The 19,533-nt window shown below is 41.0% G+C and overlaps 1 protein-coding gene across 5 annotated transcripts in view; it reads right to left on the bottom strand.

The window, feature by feature from the left end:
* Window positions 1-18,950, bottom strand: part of ptprub (protein tyrosine phosphatase receptor type Ub) — a 177,018-nt gene extending 158,068 nt beyond the window's left edge. For 2 of the 5 annotated variants that reach the window (XM_086037770.1, XM_086037767.1), the window contains exon 1: window positions 18,629-18,950. In XM_086037770.1, coding sequence (XP_085893896.1) covers window positions 18,629-18,698 — 70 coding nt within the window. In that variant the 5' untranslated portion in view covers window positions 18,699-18,950. Of the gene's footprint in view, window positions 1-3,740; window positions 3,833-18,628 lie in introns of those variants that run through there. The other 3 variants (XM_086037771.1, XM_086037769.1, XM_086037772.1) reach the window with 2 other exon arrangements.
* Window positions 18,951-19,533: the final 583 nt, after the last annotated feature.

Below are 19,533 nucleotides of genomic sequence, written 5' to 3' on the forward strand. Positions count from 1 at the left end.
CCCATTTTGTCGCACTTTAGAGCATTATAGAAATAGCACAAAAAATGCAAAGAGTTTCACAGGGAAAAAAACTCACAAAAGGTGAATTTGAGAATATTGAACCACGAAGAGGTAAATGATAAGAAAAAGTCACTTAAAATGAAAATAAAACTGACAGGCTTTAGACAAACAAATCTCACCATCAGCACAGCCATATTACATTACCATAATATCTCATGTGTCTGAACAGGAATGTCCAGTGAAATTGCTAGTCTTTCATGCTTCAAGCGAGCTAGCCGTTGCAAATTTTAATCAGAGTTGGCTCTATGTGACCCTAAGCGTATTTTCGAAGCTGATTTAAAAAATGTCTTTATTTTTTTTCCAGCACATCAGGTTTTTCAAATATTTTCATTTGTTGTTTTTAAGTTCGACTTATAAAAGCTTGCGCAATACTGATTTTATCATGTGCTGTAATTCATAGCTATGAGATTTCAGAAAAAAAAAACACCTGTTGCTGAACCTAACCCTAAATATACTACTATATTATTATTATTCAAATCTGATGTGCTACAGAAAAAAATGAGGGCAGATTCGGAATCTGAAAAATTATCTAGAAAGGTATCTCCGATTATTGGCCAATGTTAGAGGAACTGGAAAGAGGGCAGCATTTCTCTGCCTTCCGGAAAAAGGTGTAACGGAAAACAAGACCTGTGACAGGAAGCTGTCTACCCTGTGTTTATCCACACATCAAAACATTGTGAGTACCAACCAAGGCTGTGGCAGTAATAACATAGAATGATGCATTTCATCCAGATGTAACTAGTGATAAACTCCCTGAATGTGTATTTTGCCTGGGTTCACTGTTGTCTGAAGGCATTTACATAGGTCCCAGTAGACAGAGTCACGATAATGCAGGTGACTAGTGTGACTTTAAAGCTCCGAATTTCTGCTTTCATGAATATGTAATTGCTGACTCACCACACAGCATTAGTAATAAACATGTTATTGCCATCTTATTTGACAGATGAAAGTAATACTTCAAAGCATCTTTGGCCAATCGTTGACGAGCCAAATTTGATTTTTTTCTGATAATTGTGTTTGGTCTCTATAAAGCAGGAGGTTGCAGTCAGCGTGCGTTTCCTGAATTCTGAAAAAATACATGATCAAAGTGACAGATTGTTATAAACCCAGCAAATCCGGCCTGTCGGTTCAAGTCTGGGAATAACAGGGCAACTGTCAGGAGGTCATGGGAGATGGTGCTTTGTAACCCTCATCTCCATGTGTCTGCATCATCTTCACCTTGACCAGTAGGCTATGCACCACTGGGGAGCAGACAAGCTGAAGCTTGTGTGTGTTTTCAAAAGCATTTGTGGGTCAGGAAAAAATAGCCTCAGTGGGAGTCTGAGGAAAGGTTTAAAAATGTGTTTTGGTCTGGACTGCCAGTAAAGTTGCTTTTTTTTTCAGACATCGTGAGAAGAATAAATCATTTCATCTTTACAGATATAAGGGTGTTTTGATTTGTTTTTTTAAGACCAATCTGTGTCAATGGTGAACAGTATATACCAGTAAAAGCTACATTATTATCTGTAATGTATTTCTTGTGTGCTTGTTTCTCTAAGGGCAAGGTTGTAATCGCACAAAGAACAGTCTATGGTTTATTAGGTTTTTTTTTCTCAATCAATTAGTCTTAAAGTCTGCTGAAGGTGAAAAGAAGCTCTGAGCATGGAAGGTAAAGCACATGAATATTCTATGTAAGGCTACTGCACATTTACGCTGCATTCCCAGCAGCCACAGCAGCGCCGTTTGTCTGAACCAAAATGCGCAGTGGGATTTTGGCCATTTTTGTCCCCGTATTCATATCTTGCTTGTTTTCTCAAGCTCTATCATGGTAACTGTGACAGGCCACGTGGGGCGGGGCTGTTTAGTCATGTTACGGCCAAAGCCTTTCATCACGTTCTGATGGGGACTCAGAGCAGCTTTGGATCACTCCCGCTCAATGAATGACTGATCATATTAGTTTTACCAACATCATCAACAAATGATTCACTAATCTATCGCTTGTGCCAAAACATACTAAAGAGCCCATTTTTCCCATAAACACTGCACAGTGTGTGAGAACTCTCTCATTCTCACTTTCTAACAAGTTCCAAATTAAGCATTAAGGTATTGCAGGTAAATTCAACATATTGATTAGCTTTAAAATAGTTGGCGCCGGCGAGTGTGACATGCCGGGGAATACAATATTTCCCGCCAAATTATAACCGCCTCAAAATGGTACGCCCTATTAAACGCCGTTGAGTATTTAGTTGCCTGCACCCTGTTCTACTACGGCCGAATAGGCTACACATTCGTACTGTGACTGCCGCGTGGCATGTCAATCAATTAGAACACATTTTTAGCCGCAAAAAAAAAAAACATGCAAGCACAGAGAAAACATGCAATCCACTGAAATACAGTTTCAAATTGTATTTTTATTCCAACTATTGCTGCAAATAACAAGCCAGAGGTCCGAAGTAGATGGGGCTGCAGAAACAGCCATCAAGATGTGTTAACACATGACTGTTCCAATGACTGATACAATCCTTGACTGCAGCTTGCTACTGGCCGAAGAGTAGGACAGGTCACTCACATGTCACCTAATAAAAGAGTAAGTCAAGAGGTGCAGTATATCAATTCGTGTGAGCCGAAGGTTGTTTGCCCTTCTTTGTAATTAAAGGGCAACCATGTGGCAATGCAAGTCTGTGTAGGTCGGTAATGTGTAATAGGCTGACGGATATTAGCGGAGAAACTTCCATACTGTGGTATGAATGTTAAAAAGGACGACTGAGTGAGCTGAGTGACGGGACGCACGTGTGTGGGCATGCGCTAAACAAAGGAAGTGTGTGACTTTCATCAAGCAAATTACACAAAGGGGTTTCAAGAGCAGCCCCAGCTCATTACCAGGAGAGGAGCCACTTTGCAAATTACAGTGCAGCCAAGCATTCCAGGTGTACCAAGAGGCCCTCCTTCGCTATCTTCGACACACGCAAAAACACACGCGCACACTATAATCTGATATAAACTATAATCATGACATGATATCGCAGCATCTAAAACAGAAACATAGTTCCAGGTGTTACATTTGCACCAACTGTCGCCATCAAGACTAGGTTATGATAATCAAGTTAATCTCTACAGTGGGACCAGGCTAATGAAGTTACCTTCTCAGGTCGCCCTTGGCAGGGAAATTATGACTCCGTCAGGGGGCCTTTTAACCTCCTACATGCAAGTTTGAACCGCAAGCCCACCCCCAGCCACCCATTCTCCCCACACACAGCTGAAATACACACCTCTACACACCAGCTTAATGAGTGCCTGGGGAGACAGCGATACACGCGTACTCAGAGACAGGTCCGCTCTGAGCCGGTGCTTCTGCTGCATGTCTTCCAAGACAGAAATCTTCCCAAAAAACACAGACGATACTCTAGATCGTAGAGACGCCCTGAGGCTGAGAGGATGAGCGAACGCAGAGTCAAAACAGAAAGGGAGCAACGTAGCAATGAGAAGAAATTCAAACCAGTAGAAACAGGGAGGAATTACAATACAAAGAGGCTTTTTCTGCACATCTTTTGTTAGTTTCTGTTTACAGTATGTCGGGCACAGCATTAAAGGTAAGTCCACTTTGATCATTTGGACTTTTTAGTATACAAAGGTTTAACATTACATAGCCTAAAGGCCCTGATACACCAAAACGACGTTCACCAACAGTGACAGACGCTTACCCCCTGTGGCGTCCGGCCGGCTGTCGGCACGTCACGCTGGCAAAACACACCGCAACAACAGACAGCGACGCTGACCATTAAAGTACCTTCTGCGCATGCATAAGATGTAATACCCTTCCATACCATCGGCGGCGGTAGTCACTATTTCTCATTGTTAGGAAAATCCGACCGGAAAGCTGTCGGCCGGGAGCGGATTATAACAACGTAAACAAAACGTTCGGCTCAGCTTCAGAAAACAGGTCAGCCATGATTGGTCGTTACCTGAGCCCTGAGCAGTTGTGATGTCATTTTCACTCGACAGAAGTGACAAAATGGCCGCCCCCAGAGATGGCTAAAAACGGGCTTAAAAACAAAAATGGACATATAGTTAGGTCTGGTCAAATGTTGGACAGTATACAGTTATGATATTCTAGGACTAGGTTGACCGATATCATTATACAATCCACACATGCATGAGCGTCAGTACTGCTCAAGAAAGCAAAGACAACAGATGTCAGTGTCTGTGATTCAGCTCCATCCAGCTGCGCCGGAATAAAAAAAACATTTCCTTCAAACAGATGGTGGTTTAAACACATTTTTTTTAAACAAAGAATTGTTTATTCCATGCTGTCTGCTCATAGAGAATCAACTGCTAGTCTAGTCTTAATTGCCTGTAAATGACAAACTGCTCAAGTGCTATGCGATTCAAAGTTGAATGTGTTACTAATTGTTTGGAAAGAGAAACAGACATGTTTTTCCGGCGTGCAAATTAATTTAAGCCATGCCAAACTCCAAATAGGGCCCAGCCTTTGCCATGTTTTATTTGTTGCTACAAAAACAGTTTCTTTTCCTTATTCCGACCTCCAGCTGTTTTCGGCAGTCTGATCATCAAAGCTCTGCACACTGTTGATAATAATGCTTTATAATCAGACTGTCCTGCTCAAAAAGTTAGAATCCAGTTGATCATAAATCTGCTGTGGGCTGAAAGATACAGTGTAAAACTTGAAAACAATAACTATACAAACATTCTGCATGCATAACTCCTGCAACAATGAAAATAGGCACACAAAAAAAAACCAATACATCACAAATCATCAGACAATAACTTACAGTGTATTTAAGCCATTGCAAATGTTGATTTTTGAGGTAATAAGGTCACACATGAGAATGAGAAAATAAAACTGACATTTACTTCTCCTATCAGCACCACCTTTCACCTACCGGTACTCTGCTGCCACTATTAATTCTTAGCAGCACATATCAACCGCTGGTGCATGGGCAGACATTTATTGCAAATAAAGAAATATCTTTCTTCCAAATCTCTGAGGAGAAAGACAGACCAAATTTAAATGCTTCAGCAGAAACTTGTGGCGCCACAGGGATTCACTGCACTGGGAGAAAATCCTCACTTCCTTGACCTCAGCATTCAATGAGAGACGATGTGCCTGACCAACCCAACAGATAACCACTGAAGCAAGAAACCATCACTCTGAGAGATAAAACCTAGTTAATTCATTTGCCATAATGGCGGTCTGGCCTGCCATAGCATCTGTCCAAAAAAAGCACTGACTCCTCCACCGGATAGGCAGAATTCAACACCGGCTTCTACACCTGACCCTGAGAGAGGAATTAAGAGGTCTGGAAGGAGGGTCCCCTCTTCTTGCTTTTGGAGATAGAAATGAATAACGACAGGATACTCAGACAAATGCATTCCTGTCTACTGTTTGTTCTGGCCTCGTTACCTCAGACGTGCCAGAGTCGGCTGGTCTTTTGTAAGGGATTAGCACTTAAAACTGGGGAAAACCGTTCCTTTCTCTCATTCTCAATATGGTCAAAATAAAAGACCCTTTTACACTGCCTGCTATGGATGGAATTTTCAGCCTTTTTTCTGGGTCTTTCTTTTGTATAAACAGCACACTGACACATTATGGGTATGGAGTTCTCCTGCGCAAAAGGGAATGCCACAATGCTGGCACACGAGCGTGACATTACACTGACTACTTCTACCCTGCTGTGTTGAAAGGAAGCTTCACCAAGTATTGTACAACACACCACATCGTGTCATATTCACGCATGTAATCATCTGATTGCGTGATGTCGTGTCGCTTATAAGTACATAAATTATAACAAAAGAAATTAACTGAACCAGGCTTAATTTCAACCAACCACAGGCTATTTCAGCAACCCCTTTTCCTAAAGTAGAGAAAGCTAAGGACCCAAGGGGGATTTAGGCTTTTAGTTCTGCCATACACAGCTCGTTCACTCAGTTAATGAGGACATTAATTACATTCTACAGAAACATTTTGAAAACAGCAAATGCGCACTCATGAGAGCGAGGAACCTTCATTCCTCTTTTGTTTCAAAGGTGCTGCAGTAAGGCAAAGTCGTCTGAACGCCGCTAAAATACTCCAGGGCGTAGAGCAAAACATGACTTTTGTAAAGATGCTACAAACTCAAATTGTGTGTGCGTGTGTGTGTGTGTGAGAGGGGTTAAAAGCAGAAAGGTGGAGTGTAAACAAAGCTATCTGCAGTAAAGCCTATTAATGTCGGGTGAGGGATCTCTGCCTCTACAATGCCCTATTGTCGGTTCCTTATATTGTCACATGATACCTCAGATAAGCAGAGTAATATCCATCTTAACCACCATGCTCCTAATGCCTTTTCTGCTGTCCCTTGTGATCAGACAACTTCCAACCTTAATCCCAAACTAAGCCGCTTCCTAATTGCGCCGTCTGTCCGAATAGACAAAGTGTAAGGGCAAGCCGGGTCGACCTGCTCAGAGGTCTCACGCGGTGTACAGCCAGGTGCTTGGAGGTGCAATGTATTTCACGCCAGGAAAAAGCGCTCATTTGCATTTTCACACAATGTATATGCACTTAGCAAACAGAAGGTTTTAATCCCCCTGACTGTCATTTATGAAAGTTCAAAATGGCCAAAAGGGTTCAACCAATGTTTACACTATGTATAATGAGGTTGTAACAATGACCAGTATGTCTCTTCAAGTAGAGAAAATACACATCCAAGTAGAAATGGGAGTGCACACATGCACCCTTGTCCAAGCAATAATGATCTGGTATTGAGTTTTTTTAACTAACAACAAACCCACGGGCCCCCTGGAACATTCTTGCATATTTCTGGCTTTGTGCTACTGTAACACATTTGGCCAAGCTCACAGCCTTTGGTTACAGAGAGCAGAGAGAAGGAAAGGTTTTCCCATTCACATTAGCCTTTCCGGCCCATTCTCTTAAAGTTTTCCATTAGTGTGAAATTACCAAAACAGTACAGACTCTCAAGAATCTACCCTCAGGAAGATCTTGGCAGCCTGAGGCTCACATTACAGTCATGGCGTCAGCACTTCTGAAACATTTCTTTTTCTCAGCCAACGTGAAACATGAGAATATTCAGAATCACCAGAAAGAAAGCTTTTTTGTTTTTTTTTTAAGATTGTTGCATCCATTTCAGGCTTCCCGTCGCGCCACCTGAATGCACCTGTAAAATCCTCTGTCTTCAGTATCTTCGCTTCGGTTGGCAGCCTGGGTCACGTTGGCAGGACATGGGAAAACAAAGGTCTGAAAAGCTTTTTGTCAAATAACTGAGCAATCTCCCGCGCACAGGGAGCGGAAAGGCTTTAGGTCAGAGGCCCTGGCGAGAAACGCTACTTGGTGTCAGTAAGACAAAGCAGTTCGCCTCTCTTGATCTCAGACCGTACTTAACATCAGTGCCATGAAGCCACATTATGTGGAATTGTATTGTACCCGACACAATAATGGCACAGTGAAGTGAGCAAAAAGGGAACATATTTTTGTGTTCAAGATCTCTCTCTCATCACTAGCATCCCTGTAGAATTGAGAGCTGAGCGTTGACGGCGTACGACAAAGCAGTGCTAGTCACAGTTTGACCGTTATGCAATTATACTTTGTCAAAAATAATGAACAATGCAGAATCATGTTGGTGAATCTACTCTTAATGAGTGGCTTGGATGGCAAACACAGACACAGTAAAAGAGGAGTGAGTCGGGGATTTTTTGGAATGTTTTTAAAGGGTAACGTACAGTATATGAGGGTGTTGTGAAAAAGAAACTCCAGAGTTCCTCTGAGTAAAGCGTGTCAAAGTGAGTATGTTTGTGATAGGTGGTCACGTCGGATCGAAAGGGGAGCTTCAAGAGGAGGAAGACAATAGCAGTGCGGTGACAGGCTGTGTTTGAGAAATCAATAGGTGGTGCTTTTCTTCTGTCTCACTTTAACACCTGAGTCAGAACAAAGCAAAGACCCAACGAGTTCCTGAACATTTTTTTTCCCCACTATCTATTGATTCCAACCCAATTTGGATTTAGAAACGAGCTTGCAGGAAAATAATCTCTATATATTTCTAAAGCTCTATTTGCATTCAAATGAGGATCCGATATAATTCCGCCACAGAATCTGGATGACAAAAATCGAACAGACTACATTGTGAATTTCCAAGACGAACTGATGAAACTGCAAGCAACATTCACATCGCGTATGTGAAAATAAAACTTTCATGGACTCACGATGAACTCACTGGCTGTCTCGTTAATGCTTCCCTCCCCGTAAAAAAAAGTCTGTAAACAATGTGTTGTTAATGACATTGACTGTAAATCAAAATCGTGCTCTACAGCTTTGAAAATCACCGCACAGTGTGATTCTGGCACCTGTGCTTGCTTCTACAGCTGCAGTGACCTAGCCGTAACCCGGCAGAAGCCGCGGCGGCTGTCACCCGCGCGCTGCACTGCTTTTTACGCAGGACGCGCAAAATACAGACGAGTCAACGGCGAACTGGGATGATTAATGCAAGGTACAGAGGGCATTTTATAAAAAGTCAGTACGATTTCATGCTGTGAAGCCTTCAAACGCGGCGCTGTTTTAAATCACCAAACTAGACATTAGCCATGCTCTGTTATACTTTAATGCGTTTCAATTTCCACTGTCGTAATAAAGTTTATGGGAAAGTGTCCGTCTAATGAGCCTGAGATACATCAGAGTGATAAGTGTTTGGGTTCATGGATGGGTCCCTCTGAAAAAATGTATTTCCCCAAAGGGAGTCGTCATACCAGAAATACCACTTCCCCTAGAGAGCTTTGTGACACCAAGACAAAAAGGAAAAAAGCTATATCCATCAAGCCACCATGGAAAAGCATATCCTGAAGAGGGTGTTTTGACTTAAGCAGGCGTGTCAGCAGTTCAGATTTCACTGAGGCTATCACATGCAGGGAATAGCCCAACAACTGCTGTGTTCCTACCACTCCAATCAGGCCCCTCATCCTCAACTCTGACTCTTTTGACCTGGACATTCGTTACCCGTGTCACTACAGGCAGACAGCCTGAGGAATGTGCTTGTAAATGTATTGACTCCAGGGAAAGGTAAAGAACCGCACAGTGAACACGGTGGCTAAATATAAACTGCCTTCTCTCCTTGGGGTTCGGATAAGGAATAGCGCTTGAAGCATCGGTCTCACAAGACCCACTTTTGGCAGTCTGGAACTCGCCACCTGAGGGAGGTGAAACGGGAAACAGCCGGGCTTATTTCTTTGTTGGATAATTACACATCTGTGAGCAAGAGTGTGTGTCATTCGCTCACTCTTCTGTAAACACTGAACCATCTGTGTACAGTGATAGATTTCCAAGACCATCACTCAATTAAAGCATGGGCTTTTAAGTGCTAATGAGTATAATAGCGCTGTCATTTTAAACCGCACAGTTTGATATTTTTGTAGCCGATGTTGTGTAATGTAGACAGCCTCTTTAGGCAATGAGACACTCAGAACACATTAACGCAAGAACGATAATTTGGGGGTGGTTGTTTCGTCACAGTTTTGCTCTGTGTAAAAAAACTGACAAGAGTTTTTTAAAACAATGCCAATTAAGAGTGTAGGGTGAAACAAATATTTCATATAAGTAGAGTCCCCGTACTACGTGCACAGATACCAAAGGCTTGACCAAAAGCGTATTTTTAATATTCTATTCAGTGTTTATTTGCGTTGAGAATTAAGTTTTCACAGTATTTATAATTCTGAATATGATCCTTCAAGGGGAAATGCAATCTACAATCTACAAAATATTTTGTTTTGAACACAGTCCTCATGACTGTGGAACCAAATCAAACAGATGCAAACATGTACGTCATAACGAATGGTGGAGGAGCGGGGTCGGAAGCAGGCTAGCATCTGTTCAACAACTACAGTAGTTGCCATGTTTACATTTTGTTCGCAGTGTGACCCTCTGGTTAAAAAGCCCAAGTCGTTCCAGATGAGCTACTGCTATCCAATGGGAGTAATACTGTATGCTCTCATTGGTCACTTTCTATTTTGAGCATTATCAAGCTCATTATCTTGAGCAGCACAAACAGCCTTGTGTTCGTGTTTACATTGGCATATCCTCTGTTTGGGCAAAGATGCGTTTTGCAGTGTATTTCTTATTTACTGCCACTGGCAGCTAGAGAAGTCAAAGGTCCGTTATTCTACCTGGGCTAACAGTGAACGAGTTCAGCTTGAACAAACAAAGTCGTTCTCACAATTTCCCACTTAGAGACACTTTGCTGTGTAAACAAGAAGCCCAAAAACATTTTTATTGATTTATTTTTGTCTTTTATATACTCGTTTTCCTATCTTTCCACATCCCAGTGCTGTAAAAGCATTAACAATTGACGCAAAAATATTTGTGCTTCAGCATTCACAAATGTACCTGTTCACTGATTGTAATATGAGAAAAAAAAGCCTGACATATTTTATTCAACGAACATTACTGTCCGCTGTAAACGCGCCAAATCAACACCAAACTAGTTGTCCGCTCAATAAAAGTCTACGACAGAAGCCAGAAGCCTGTTGTATGAGGGAACTTGTGCCGACACACAAACTCGCTGCAGCAGTATAATGTTTTTCATTGACGGGCACAAAAATTGTCCATCTCTAATTGAGACAACCAATGTTATTGTCGGCTAGAAAGGTTAAAAAAAAAATGTTGTCTGCTTGATAATACTTCACGGAGGAAGGCAAGGCTGTTGTGTGTGTAGGTGGAAGTTCCGCCTTAACACACTTCTTCATCCAAGAGCAGCCATGTTATATTTGGGAGCGACAGTCATCTGAAGAGGATTGTTTGCTGTTGCTGCTTGGCTAGCCTTGCGATGGGTTTGCCAAACTAGGACTAAACAAGATTAAACCAGAGGAATTCTTTACAACATCTGAGCAGAACATCGCTAAACCTACCTACATGCGCCTGTTTTGTTGTTACTGCATGGATCCTGTGGTTAAACCATGAATCGAAGCACAGACTATCGTAGCAGAGCCAGCGGTTGCTTTACACTACACCACGTTCCAAATTATTATGCAAATGATGTTTTTCTCCGATTTTCATAAATGGTCTACGCAAATCAAATAGAAATCATCATCATTTTCAAGTCATCATATGTTAGAGAATAATGTTGTTAACATTAGCTCTGGGAAACTATTCTGACATCCTGGAAAGAAATTCAAGCAGAAGCTATCCAAAAAGTCAAGAATTGCAAAGCTGCTATCAAGGAAGAGATGCTATGTTAAAATGTTACTTGACCTGTTGAGATGTTTTGGATTGAAATAGTTTTTGATCTCAGCAAATACAACCTCCTAATACTGCAAATTCAACAAATGACTATTTTCATTTCATTGTAACCTATAAAACATCATGAAACACTGCTGTGCATAAGAAATAATCTGGAACAGTGCATTTTAACCAAAAACTGTCTTTATTTTGGGGAGGAGATAAATACAGTTGTCATTGGGAGGTTTGTTTGAAAACATTCAAATTATTCTTTAACAGTTGATGGCTTGAAAATTATGCGCAAGTGTTTTGGGCATAGCTTATGAAACATTTATGGTTAAAACTAAATCATATATGCAATTACAATCACTATTAGGGCACGCATTAATTATTTGCAGGGATTGGTTAGTCGCGGTCAGGTGCAGTCACTATCCCCCGCGAATAGCAGGGGTCTACTGTATTCATGGTTGCTACATATACATGTATACCATTCAAGTGCCGGATGAGTGCCTAATTCACCTCGTATGTCAAACCCAACTACAAAGACAGAACGGCACTTTGATCAAATGCAAGTAAAATGAACTTGCCAAAAGATCAATATCACATTTATAAGCTTGACCAAGGAAGCTGAAGAGCTGCTGATTCTTCTCCTGGAGAAAGGAGGAGGCTAGCCAAGCAAGCCCAACAACTGTCAATCTGTCAGTGTTGGCATCTCTTCCAAAGTGTTCGAAGGTGTCACCCTCAGGAGTGCATAGTGGCGGCCACGTCGGTGTCGGAGCTCAGTAACCCGGAGACTTCAGACTTTATAGCTCGGATGCTTCGACTCACAGGCAAAGATGTTTAATTTATGGGGGCATTGATCAACACACAAAAGCACCATCGGCACATTTGAATACAGTATGTTAAACAATATATCCAATCATTCCTTGCATATAGTTCCAAGAGCATGCTTCAAATTAAAATAGCACAGTATGTAGTACTGTATTAAGCAAAACATATCATAAGAATTTAGACAAAAGACCAAAAGAAGTGGAAAATGGAACATGGAAGAATAGAAGTTTAATCACCTCCTCTAAGTATGTAAGGCAATGAATAGAATCATCTGTGGTGCTTCAGAGAGCTACTGCCTTGATAATTTCCTCATTTGCACCACTTTCATAGTGATTTAACGTTTGAGTAAGGAAAAATATTGGGCTTTTTGTTTCAGAACTGCCATTCCCGCAGACTTCTCCCAGCATTTAATCAATGCCTAAAAGAGATGTCGACGGTATATAATCATCTCCTGTCAACGCGCTTTCACCTCTGAGTAGTTCTTTGGAGAGCTCCTGGTGGACCTGCAGCACAGGTCATTAAATATCGGGACACGAGCGGCGGCCTGGGTAGAACGGGAACGAACATATATGGTCAAAGTGATCTGGCCTCAAAGGCAACAACTGCTATTTCCCTCCAACTCTTTCTTTCGTGCACTGTCCACACATGGACAGTATATTTTTAGATGTTTAAATACATTCAGCATCCACACCAAGTGTCAACATGACGACATATTCTCTGACTGTAAAAGCACATTCGAAAACAGGTGCTGAAACACCTGAAGAAAATATTTCTCAGCGAAGCACAACAAGAACGGCGGAGTTAACAAAATAATAAACAAAACATACAAAAGATTATTGTATAATGTTCATAACCCAGTGTCAAATGTGGATGTTTTTAGTTAAATTGAATTAAACCCAAAAATGTTCTTTACAATAATATGTTGTATGCAGCCCCACTTTCACATTCTGATTAATATTGCGTTTGTGGAATATAAGTTAAGCAGCAAAATCTACCCGTTTTTGTCCATCTCGGGGGCGGCCAATTTGCGGCCATATTCCACAAATGCAATATTCATCAGAATGCCGTGTTTAGAATATTGGAGGCACATAGAACATACTATTGAAAAGAAAATGTTGGGGTTGACTTCCATTTCATTTCAAATGCAACATTGACTCATTTTTTCAATTTCGTAAAGATGAGGTCAACTCAAAAATGTTCTTTAACAATAATATGTTCTATGTGGTTCCACTAGTCTAAACACAGCATTCTGATTAATATTGTGTTAGCAGGATGTGAATTAGCAGCAAAATACACCCCTTTTATCTATTGGTCATTACCTGAGCAACTGTGATATCATTTTCAGTCAACAGCAAGTGGCAATATGGCCGCCCCTGGGATGGATAAAATCGGGTGGATTTTGCTCCTTAAAATCATATGAAAACACAACACCACGTGTATGTTTAAATTTTGAACAATGACTATCTTTTTGTATCACTCTTTAGTAATGTCACATGAAAGCAGTTGGCATTCTCATATACTGCATCAATAACCACACAATCACTGTATTATACGGCTATAATTATTTTCAGCAAAAGCACATGGACAATATGTACTGTACTGCAAGTTCTCTGTGATTCCCATTCCTAAAGGAGGCAGGCCAAAAAATACTCTTATGAGCAAATATGAACAAAAAAGGCACATCTTTAGAAATGCACTGTGTTCTTGACAACATTTGCCTCACCGTCCCCAACATGCAACGTCCTCCAATCAAAGTTAAAACTGTTAACATCTTAATTCTAATTCCTAGCTGTGTGAGGGGCAAATGAGTGTCAAGGAAAACTGAAGATTTCAGGACGCCCGCAGTGATGAAGTGCGCATCTCATGGAATTTGGCATCCAAAATTTCTTAAAGTCATAGGCAGGCTCTTGTCCACAGACAATAGATCCGGCATGGAAGCTAGAGAGACAGGCTGCCGAGACAAATGAGACCTCTCATCAGTGGTCTGCTTCACACACATTAATGCTGAGGGCGCACACGCCACCACAAGTCTGTCAGTGGCCTCGCTTGAAAACAAAACAATCTTTCCGTGTAAGTCCCAGCCCACTGCTCTCTCTCTCTCTCACACACACCGTTCCCACTTTAGCATCCCACCCTCCTTGTTGCAAAGTTTTCCATCTGCTCTTTGAATTACTGCCCACAAAGATGGAACACAACCAACCTTTTTTTTTTAGGAGGAGACGGTCTGACCGGCCCAGGCCCCACCACCCCTCACCCTCCTATCCACAGATGGTGGCCTGGTTCCTGCAGGGAAAACTTCCACTTTGCGGATTCACTGCCATTTGTGGCCATTTTTCTTTTTTTTACAAATTAGGGACATTTTTTCACACTAGAATGCTAATAAATCCACCCACTCTCTGACAATTAGATGCCAATTATAACGGAAACATAATGGACTCTTGAGAACCTGAGTGTAACAGGTAAAAATGGCTTACATGCTGCGATGAAGAATGCAACAATTATCCCTGTGGCGATAAAAAAAAAAAAAAAAAAAAAAAAGCCCATTTCCAATGAGTTTTCCCTTCATGAAAAAATATATATTTTTAGCTACTGTGTGTTGGTGCTTAAGAGTAGAGGCTCCACTACAGTATATCCTCATTAATCTCTTTACTGTCTTGTGTCTGTCTGCTTGCATCAAGGATCACCTGTTTAATACCCATACACTAATGATCCCTTCATGCAGGGGATTCTGCATTGACCCCCACTGCCGCTGCTTTTATTATGTAAAGTTAAGTATTGCGCATCATGATTTAATGGGATAAACCAGGCAGCGCTTTTCACCTTTCTCTTATTTTCTGAAAGAAGAAAAAATAAATACAGTACAAACATACAGCTGTACCTTATGGTCCAACCACAGTTGAGGAAACTGACTGGAAACAAATGCCGCAAAAGTTGCAGAAAAACCTAAGAGGTTGAATCGTGAGACATCTAAGAGCGATGATCGCCAGAGAACCGGAAACAGAATATATTACAGAATAGGAAAGGGCCTGGATACTCAATACAATATGAGCAATTAAATCAGTTCCATACAGAAATTTATTTACTAAGCAGATGCTAAGGATACTATTTGGGAAGAAGCTTTATGGCTAATGACAAGCATGAAAATGATCAAAAATGCTCACGGGAAAAATGGCCCATTATTTAATCCATAAAATATTAAGATTGATTTTAGACGCATTTAAGCATACTCGTCAAAGACTTTTAGATTAGAAAAGTGCAATCCATGAATTACAATGTTCCCTCCTGTCTTTGCTGTATGCTGTGTCCTGTCCATCTGGCACCATCAAAGGGTAATTTTGTTTTATCTAATTTTTGCATATTGCAATATGCACTGGTTAACCGTCTTATTTTGACACCTTCATAAAGAGAATCATTTGATTTGAAATATGAAAAAATCCGTAGTCAACTAGCATCCAGGAACAGATTGGCGTCGACTTCCGAGGATTTGATTAAAATGTGGAGTGAGACTTGAGATCATTTTCACACTTATTGACAGTATTGGACAGGTGGTATTTGAACATGTATTGTATTCCAATTAGAGAAAATGGAGGAACAAAACTGAGATGGGATTTAAAAAAATCATGACAAAAAAACCCCACCAAAATTCCTTTGAGGTTTTTTTTTATTAAGATGTTTTTCCTCTTATCAATGTGACTATAATCATTGAGGCACAGCAGAGAGGCTTAATCTTTCAAAGGCTACTGATAATTTATCTTCCACCGCCCTGACAGGTGCGACCGAGTGCAGCAAGCAGGAGTTATGGAAAACATGGATTTGATCGAGTGGAAAAAAAGGCAAACAATCCCCAACGGAGTGCCGTGGCTCAACTGTTAGTCAGTATCCAAGGTGAAGGTGTGGTCTTCATGCAACACAGTGTTAATCAAATGAGACGCCCAGTGGAGTGTGCGAGTCAAGGTTGCATTCACACTCCTTGATTTCGCCCCATGTAGGATATGGAAGCGAATAGGAGAAGCATGAGGGGAATCAGGGAGCGGGCTAAGTGAGGTGGCTGAGATCAGAGAGCAGCTAATGGGGTGGTAAAAGTGCACACGGCAAGATTGCAAAACACACCAGTTAACAAACAAAACAGCAACAATTATGTCACAAACAGTTTGGTAAAGCTTGTCTGTTCTCATCTATGATTTCATTCCTTCATAGAACTGAGCGAGCCCATTCCTTATCGTCATATATCAGCATGGATAGATGGATGGACATGCACTATGTATGAACTAATGGTGAAGAACACAGAGGGTGCGAATTTAAAACAGCAAACATATGAAGATAAATAGCAAACATACGCGCCAGGGATTACTTCCCCAGTCTCACCTTGCCAAAATGGTGCTCGTGCCATCATGAGACAATCTCACATGTCAATTATTGTGGTGTTACTCTGGTGCTCTCACTACAGGTGTATTTTTTTCAGTGTTATTTTAATTAAGGGTTAGTTCTCCTTTTTGACAAGGTAATGAAAGGTTCCACAATTTAAAACAGTTCTGAAATGTCTTAATAAAAGGTATCTGGCTTTCGGCAATCATAACACACAAAAAATAAAGAATTACAGTAGACTCCTGTTTATTTGCAGTTTGATGTTTTGCAGTTCAACGGATTTTTACTTTGAACCTGTCCTCCATTATTTGTTGCAAAACTCACCTACTCGCTGTTCTGTGTTGAGGACAAAGCAATAATAGTGTTGTTGCTTAGGCCCGATCTAGAAGTAATAATGGTATCAAGGCAGAATATATAGTTGAGTGGAGTTGTTTCATTTAGTCATAGCTCTGCTTTGCCACCATTTTATGGCAATTGGAGGGCTTTTCTTTTTAGGAGGGGCATTACTCGCATATTTTTGCTCTTCACTATACAACACACTTAATATCCACCCTGGTTGAAATCACTCCATTTTGGGAGGTCGGTTCCGTAATGCAAATGCTGAGCACAGCTTGTTATGCAACAAAGTAAGCAGCTAGTCAGTGTTGCCAACTTGGAAACTTTTCCGACACATCGGGCAACTGTTTGTGGTATTATTGGAGACTCGAAGACTTCCTCAAGAGTTGCTACATACCGCATTACAACTGCAAATGAATGGTGCTTGCGCACAGCCGGCACAGGCTGATTAACAATATCGTTCCCAAAACACTTGTTTTGCTTTTTGATATCACACTTCATTGGTGGACACACACTGCAGAGACCCAATTATTTGAACAGAAACAATTAAAAAGTTTTCCACGTTTATTATGTAATTAAGTATCATATAACCAACAAAAACAAGAAACCGTGCCACCCCCCCAACCATCACACATGCACGCATATTGAAGAACAACAATGCCGTCCTCCCCACACACACACACACACGTCCTCTTTTTGAAAACCAACATATGGTGACCCGAGCTTACAGCATTTTCCTCAGACAATTGGCGACCCAATAAAAAAAAAAGAAAGACGCGCGACCCAATTTGGGCCCTGTCCCTAAGTTTGGGAAACCTAAGCTCAATCACTAACGGACAACACCAACCACACCTGACCACCAGTGAAATATGTAAACACTGAAGTTAAATACTATCTTTAACTTCAATAGATATATACTAACATAGCATAGATGGTACAGTAGTTTGCAGCGTGTCAACAGCAGGATTGAGTGCATGCGACAGAATGGATGCATGGTTGTCCGTACCATACTCTACAAAAAAATACATACATTTGAAATTAGATGTTTAATCCATACCATTCGTGCATGATTTGATAGAAAGAGTCTTGTAAAAATGCTATGAGATGGGATTCTTCAACCAGAACCATCCAATAAATGATTTCCTTATGATGTTGCAAATGTGTTTTTCCTTTGAGGAAAATATTACAGATACAATAGCGCACAGGGTAATATTCCACAAATTGCCTGGTTTAGATTCTAAACTCCAAACATCGTATTATAAAGCAGAATACGAGACTTTAAAGGGAAAACACATTTTCCATGATGATAAATGGGAGAGACAGCACCTAATAAAGCAACAGTAGCAATAACTTCTGTCTTTAGTCTTTAAATGGCACTCGGGGCATCATAACTGTTTACCAGACCATACGGACTACGGTGAAATTAAACTTTTATATCTCTCTTCCACCGAATAAGAAACCCATTGTAAGCCGAGTGGTGATACACCGCAGACGATAATGCTCCCTAAACAATAATGTTGTTTAGGGAAATGGGAGCTTCGGCCAGGTAGTCTTCGCCATATATAACATAAACCTTCAATATCTTGACGAAAAGTTATTTGTTACTTTTAGAAAGTTGATAGTGATTTTTAGATGGATGCGTTTATAGCGGTAACAGTTTTAACTGTTCCAATGAGTCGTAGGCAGAGGCATTAAACGGCACTCGAGCACTGTGGAGCACTGGGGCACAAAGTTGGTGTTGGGTGGCATGCTGGCCAAACTCGCTTCTCTTTTTCCCTCAGTGGAGTTTCATCCCCACGCACAAAGTTTACAACTACATCGAGGACACACGGACGAACGCCTTACCTGTCGGCCCCTCGATGCCATCGGCGTAGATCTGGACGGTGAGAATCAACAAAAAGGCGCAGGTGTTCATCTTCAAGCAGTTTTTTTAGTCCACTTTTAAATGCGTGAAATAGATCGTTTTCAAGTCGCCCCGTGACATGCACCCGGGGAAGTTTTGAAGAGTGGAGCTCATCTATTCCCACACTGGTTGACAGTGACACGGACACGCAGTTTCGGAGAACGCGCGGCGAGACGGCCCACTGCTACTTGTGCAAACTGACGTCAGGGTAAACAGTTGAAGGAGAGAGCTTTGCCTTCTCAAAGCCCAGTTTTCCCTCCCAGCCCGAGACTCTTCCTCGCCCAAAGAGGTGGGAGTCGGCCGCCACCAAGTGGCCAAACCTAGCAAATCAAACCATCAACCATGAAAGACAGTCTCGCCCACTTCTTCACACTTGATGTGTTAATATTTGATTCACGGTTTAAGTGTTGATGCAGTCAGCATTTATAAAGCGTTATTGAGTCATTTAACAAAGGTCTAAATTTTTTAAGGTCTAAGTTTGACAAAAATCAGAAAGGAAGAACAGGATGGACAGGGGAAAAAAAACAAAGCCTAAACATAAGACGGTTTAAAAACAAAAATAAAGACATCATCTTCACAAAGTATAGACATTTAGAAAGGCCTATGTAACATGGAAGTGTGTACATTATATTGTATAATTCTGTTTAATACTGTATTGTCTAAAAAGTAATGTCATATTTTGCATTATAGCAAGAAATTTGTAATGATATCTATACACAAGTCCGATAATATTTATATCTTAGAATGCGTACAGAAGCTGTTTTGAATTATTGGTATAATTGTTTGTAATATTCATACCGGTTATCGTTTTTATTTATGACTACATATTTAGCAGAGCTGGGCAGTC

The sequence above is a fragment of the Filicampus tigris genome, chromosome 8, assembly GCF_054856515.1.
Source record: "Filicampus tigris isolate MCC_2025a chromosome 8, RoL_Ftig_1.0, whole genome shotgun sequence".
In the NCBI taxonomy this organism is placed as follows: Eukaryota; Metazoa; Chordata; class Actinopteri; order Syngnathiformes; family Syngnathidae; genus Filicampus; species Filicampus tigris.